This window comes from Macadamia integrifolia, chromosome 8 (genome assembly GCF_013358625.1).
Source record: "Macadamia integrifolia cultivar HAES 741 chromosome 8, SCU_Mint_v3, whole genome shotgun sequence".
Classification (NCBI taxonomy): Eukaryota; Viridiplantae; Streptophyta; class Magnoliopsida; order Proteales; family Proteaceae; genus Macadamia; species Macadamia integrifolia.
In genome coordinates, this window is record NC_056564.1 from 3369667 (window position 1) to 3374421 (window position 4755).

At 37.0% G+C, this 4755-nt stretch overlaps 1 protein-coding gene across 2 annotated transcripts; it reads left to right on the forward strand.

Annotated features, from left to right (window-relative positions):
- Positions 1-642: 642 nt before the first annotated feature.
- LOC122085900 (protein-tyrosine sulfotransferase-like) lies at positions 643-4403 on the forward strand. 2 transcript variants are annotated; one of them, XM_042654510.1, is made up of 5 exons: positions 643-794; positions 902-970; positions 1112-1240; positions 2003-2137; positions 3624-4403. In XM_042654510.1, exons 1-5 carry the CDS (start codon positions 720-722, stop codon positions 3753-3755), a joined length of 540 nt encoding a protein of 179 aa, XP_042510444.1. In that variant the 5' UTR covers positions 643-719; the 3' UTR covers positions 3756-4403. The 2 variants fall into 2 exon arrangements, with proteins under 2 accessions (XP_042510444.1, XP_042510445.1); XM_042654511.1 differs by having other exon boundaries at positions 721-794; positions 907-970.
- Positions 4404-4755: the final 352 nt, after the last annotated feature.

Consider the following 4755-nt stretch of genomic DNA (forward strand, 5'->3'; position numbering starts at 1 on the left):
GGAGAGGGTGGGTGGGTCATGAATCATTTCTTCATGAAAGGCATTACATTTTTTTGGAGGGGGGTGTCTTTTATCAAGGATAACTGGCTAAAAAATAACAAGTTCCCTAAAATATAGGTGTCAGGCAGCGATGGGCATGTAATCTCTACCTGCTTTAAAATAAGTAGGGAAAAATGGCAAATTGTTTGTATGTAAAAGAGAGCACAATAATGACAGAGTTGACCGTTCCTGTTTCCTTGATCCAATCCTTTGAAGTGATAAGGTCTAGTAAGCACCTGGTTATGCAGTCAGACTTCTGTATACTAAAAAATCGGCCTAAACATTTGATTCCAAAATGAAATAGTTAAGATAGAAGTCATTGCTCTAAGGTTTTACTTCTGATTGTACTTGCTTTTATATATCTTGTCCTTATGTCATAAGCTAAACACTAGAAAAAAAAAATGCAATGGGAATCTCATTTTGGGGAGGGTGGCTATGTAAAAAGTGGACAAGGGGTGAGAAAAAAAAATGAGACAGTAAAGCTAGAGATATTGGTTTGGGGGCAATGATCATTTTGGACAATTTCACTTTTTGTTGAATAGTTTCTTGTTTAAGTTTCAATTAATACATTTGTTAGGGGGGAAAAACTCATACAAAAGATGGACCAAGTGGAGAGTTGGTGTTCATTATCTTTTCGTATTAGATGGTTGATTGTGGTGGTTAGAGGCATATGATTCCTCATGAATCTTGCTACTTTGGCTGCAGATATGAGCTCGTCATTTCAAAACTACCAACATGACAGTAACTATCTTCAGGTGAATGTTTTCTGGGGTAGTTGATGGAATGTCTGAAATCAAGATTAAATTCTTTAAATGTTTTAAGTATGGACCATCCTTACTGTTTGAATTTATCTGAATGTTAGAATAGCATCAATGATCTGAACGCGAGTGACATTTCTGCTACTGAAATTATGGAAGCAACAAATGGAAATGTAAGATCACCTACAAAGAGTTCAAAATTAAATTATATATATATATATATATTCACAATCTGGGATTTATTCTGTCTCTTCTTTGCTGTAGAATGTGATTTTTTTCCCCTAATTGTTTTGTGGCTGTTGTGAAACTACCAGCAAAATCAGACGACAGTGGGAAAACTAATGGAAGCTTATGAAGAGTGCACTTCTAGTTTACGGAAGTCCCAATCTCATCGACGGGCCTTGTCTTTGAAGAAAATTTCCCCAGCAAACTTTACAAAAGAGGTAAGACTCACATGAAATAAAAGCTTTTCCAAAAGATAATTGTTGAAGATGTATCTTATCTATGTCATCATCTGTGAATCTGGTAATTTTTTGTTTTAATGTTGTACAATTTTGGACCTGCTTGTCCATATCAGTGCATACTGTGGCTGGGATTGGTGAAGATTCACAAGTGACCACCATAAGGAACAGGATGAATATTGAATAGGGTCCTTGCTAATGTCACAATTGGTTTGACTTTTTGGTGTATCGCAAACAGATCAATAGTTATGTTTTTACCATGGTTTAAAGTATCTACGATACCGATACGATACCCTCCGATACGTATCTTAAATTTAGCCGACCGATACGATACATTGAATTTTTAAAATCCTTTCGTATCGATATATATCCTACAATACGTATCGGTGAGTATTGGTATGTATTGTAGGATATATATCGATACGAAAGAAAGGTGACTGCCATGGATGCCTAGATGTTGTATCGTGGCCTTGTGACAGCATGCCCCATATTATATTAGTTTTTTGTCACTTTATGAGTTTATAATGATTTTTTTTATTTTTTTTATTTATTATTATTTTTTTTTATGAATATGCTTATATTTTGTCCTAGGCTTTGTTTTTCCTCATCTGCTCCATTTACAAGCAAACACATTCGCAATATCCCGGCACTGGGGGAATGATGTTAGAGTGGAGTTAAAAATTAGGAACTCTCAGCCGAACTGGATTTATTATTGATATATTTTTCCCTCTATGAATCCAACAGGCACGACTTCAGGTTCCTGAAGTGGTCCTCCAGCAGATATTTTCGCTGAACAAACTTGATGTGGAGCTATACAAGTATGCAGAAGACATATTTCAACAGCAAAGGAAGAATCTTATGCAGAAGTCAGTAGAAGTGGTTAGTCCTTTTGTCTGCTAGAACTATATCTTATCAATGTTTGCACTTGGCCTCGCTTCCTATTTCTTGTACTTTTTGGCTCTTAAGAACATTAGAGGTTTCCTAACACCCCCCCCCCCGGCCCCCCGCCAACACACCCAAAAAAAAAAAAAAAGGCGTGTAGAGGGGGGAGGGGTACACTAGAGCATGTTTGGTTTAAGTTATGGTAAGCTACGAGCTACCCAAGACACAACAAATGATTTTGTTGGATTCAAACTTAATCTTAGAGGAAAGGAACCTCTATTCTCCTTATCCTTAAATACTTGTTCTTAGCAGCCAGTGAGTATACTCAACTTAAACTAAGCTTTGTCCCAGCTAAATGGGGTTGGGTACACAAAACATGTTTCAATTGTCTATATAGAGTCCTATTTCTTAAGCCAAAGCCATATCTATCTCTTCTCGCTACTGCCCAAAATCATTTTGGGTTTAATCTCTATCATCTCACTTACCCTTGCTAGTACATCTATGTTCTCCATACAAGGCCAGAGCAGCCAGACCACCTCTAGTTTTCACAAACTTGTCACCTATTGAATCTCGCCCTATTTATATTGAATGCATTCAGTTCTTATTTTATCCATTCTGGTTCTGTCACTCATTCATCTCGACATCCCAAGGATCAACAGTACTCCATAACTACCTTCTCCCGTTTATCCATCCTTATCTATATCTGTGTGCAACAGTTAACTTTAATTTTTCCAAATGGAATCTCCCTATAACACATTCATTTTCACTCCAATTTTTTATTACAGTTACATTCCATATATTCATTAACTCATCATAAACCTTTCGATCCCAAAAATTTATCCATGATTCTAACTTGCATTTGTGCTTTCTTTTTGTTTTGGCAAGTAAAATTTGTTCATCAGTTTAAGATGAGACTTAGCTTGATTGTCTCTAGTCTCCTCATCCAGTATTAAAGCAAAGTAAGCAGAAGTTTCTCACATGCACGACTGTACAAGTTCCCAAACAATTGACGTTTTATTTTGTCTGGTTGAAGTCTAGGGCTTGATATCATTTTCTGAATGCATTGCCAGTTCCCACATCATTTCTCCACTATTGTCCAGTTATTCAATTATTATTTATTGCATTATTGTTGGTGACTCGATAAGCCTTGTGCCAACTGTATGTGGTCAGCTACATGAATCCTGTTGCGCCATCCAACCCTGTTCGAAGCCATATTTATGTCTATTAAATGCATTATTCTTGGTCACTGGTCCTCCAAATTATGTCATAGGTTATGTGTTTGCCATTTGTTTACCACCTCATCCATGTTTTGAATATTTCTACCTACAAGGTTTCATGTATTCAATAGTTACACATATAGGATAAGATTATTATCCTCATCGCAAACACAACAGTTTATAGAGGCTATATTCTTCTCCGGCTGGTATCTTCTACATCTGCCATTTACCTACATTGCAATTCATATGAAATAACAATTTTGCAGGACACCTTCAGCAGTTCATTTGGAGCCCCTCTTTGGAAGGTTTTATCATTAGGCATGACGGTTCTCTTACTCGTTGTGCTTCTATTTCTCCTTTTAAATGCAAGAAGAAGAAGGTCAAAAGTCAAAGTATAAATGTGGTCTAAATACAAAGTGCAGGAATGCAGAAAGCAATTTTTAGGTGATGCATAGAAGAAATGTATATCGTTGGTTTCCAGCAGTATGCAGCATGTCATCACCCAGAACTTCTGGGGCATTGATATCTCGTCATGGCTGAAGACAGAAACTGACCAATTTCTGTAAATATGGCCATCTGTTGATTAAAAGAGGGAGAGGTGTCATGATCTGTGGGTGACTTCCACCACCTGCTGTGTTTTTATCATTTTTCAGGTGGCACATCTCTGTCACGCTGTGTAAATTAAGAGTTGCTGATGAAGAGGCTGAACTGTAGGAAGGAAGAAGTTTCAAGTAGCAGACCTTAAAGCTATTCACCTGTGAGCTTTATTTCTTCTTAGAGAATATTTTGCTTGGGGGGAGAGTGGAAAAGGTTTCTTCTGCACATTACACTGAGAATTTGGGACGGTTGATATTTTGCTGATGTTAATTCATTTACAAAGGTGTAAAAGGAGGAGGTAGGTTGTAATTGGTGATAGAATCTCAAATTTCATAGACTTGATTGTTATTTAGATAGTGGCCTCCCAAGGTGGGTGATTTAACAACTACCTCAATGGATGCAAACATCTGGTTGTGTTGCCATAAGGCTGAAGTATGAGGTTTTTGTTATATCATAAGAATCCAACTTTGTGGGGAAAACTGAGATAGGAAAATATGTCATCTAGTAGATGAGATTCTCAAGCTGGAGTAGTTTGTTGTGACCTAACAATGAAGGACTCTCAGGTCTTGGCCCTGGAAACCTAATTACTGACTCCAAAAAAAGAAAAATGTAAGTAAATTTTCTTGAAGAATGGATAATTTGCATCACCTGATTTGATTTTCTAGGGCTGAAAGAAAAACTGCTCCCTTCCCCACTTCTATAAGCTGAGAGAACTAGCTGGTGCTAGTTAAATCGGAAGACACTGGGACTTATGTGATTTACACTACTTTCTCAGAAAATTTTATTGACATGTCTTTTTTT

Excerpts from the sequence above, each read along its gene's own strand:
- LOC122085900 (XM_042654510.1), top strand. The coding sequence starts at position 720 with ATGAATCTTGCTACTTTGGCTGCAGATATGAGCTCGTCATTTCAAAAC. Across the intron at positions 795-901 it reads ATGACAGTAACTATCTTCAG|AATAGCATCAATGATCTGAA; the intron begins GTGAATGTTTTC and ends TCTGAATGTTAG. Across the intron at positions 1,241-2,002 it reads CAGCAAACTTTACAAAAGAG|GCACGACTTCAGGTTCCTGA; the intron begins GTAAGACTCACA and ends TGAATCCAACAG.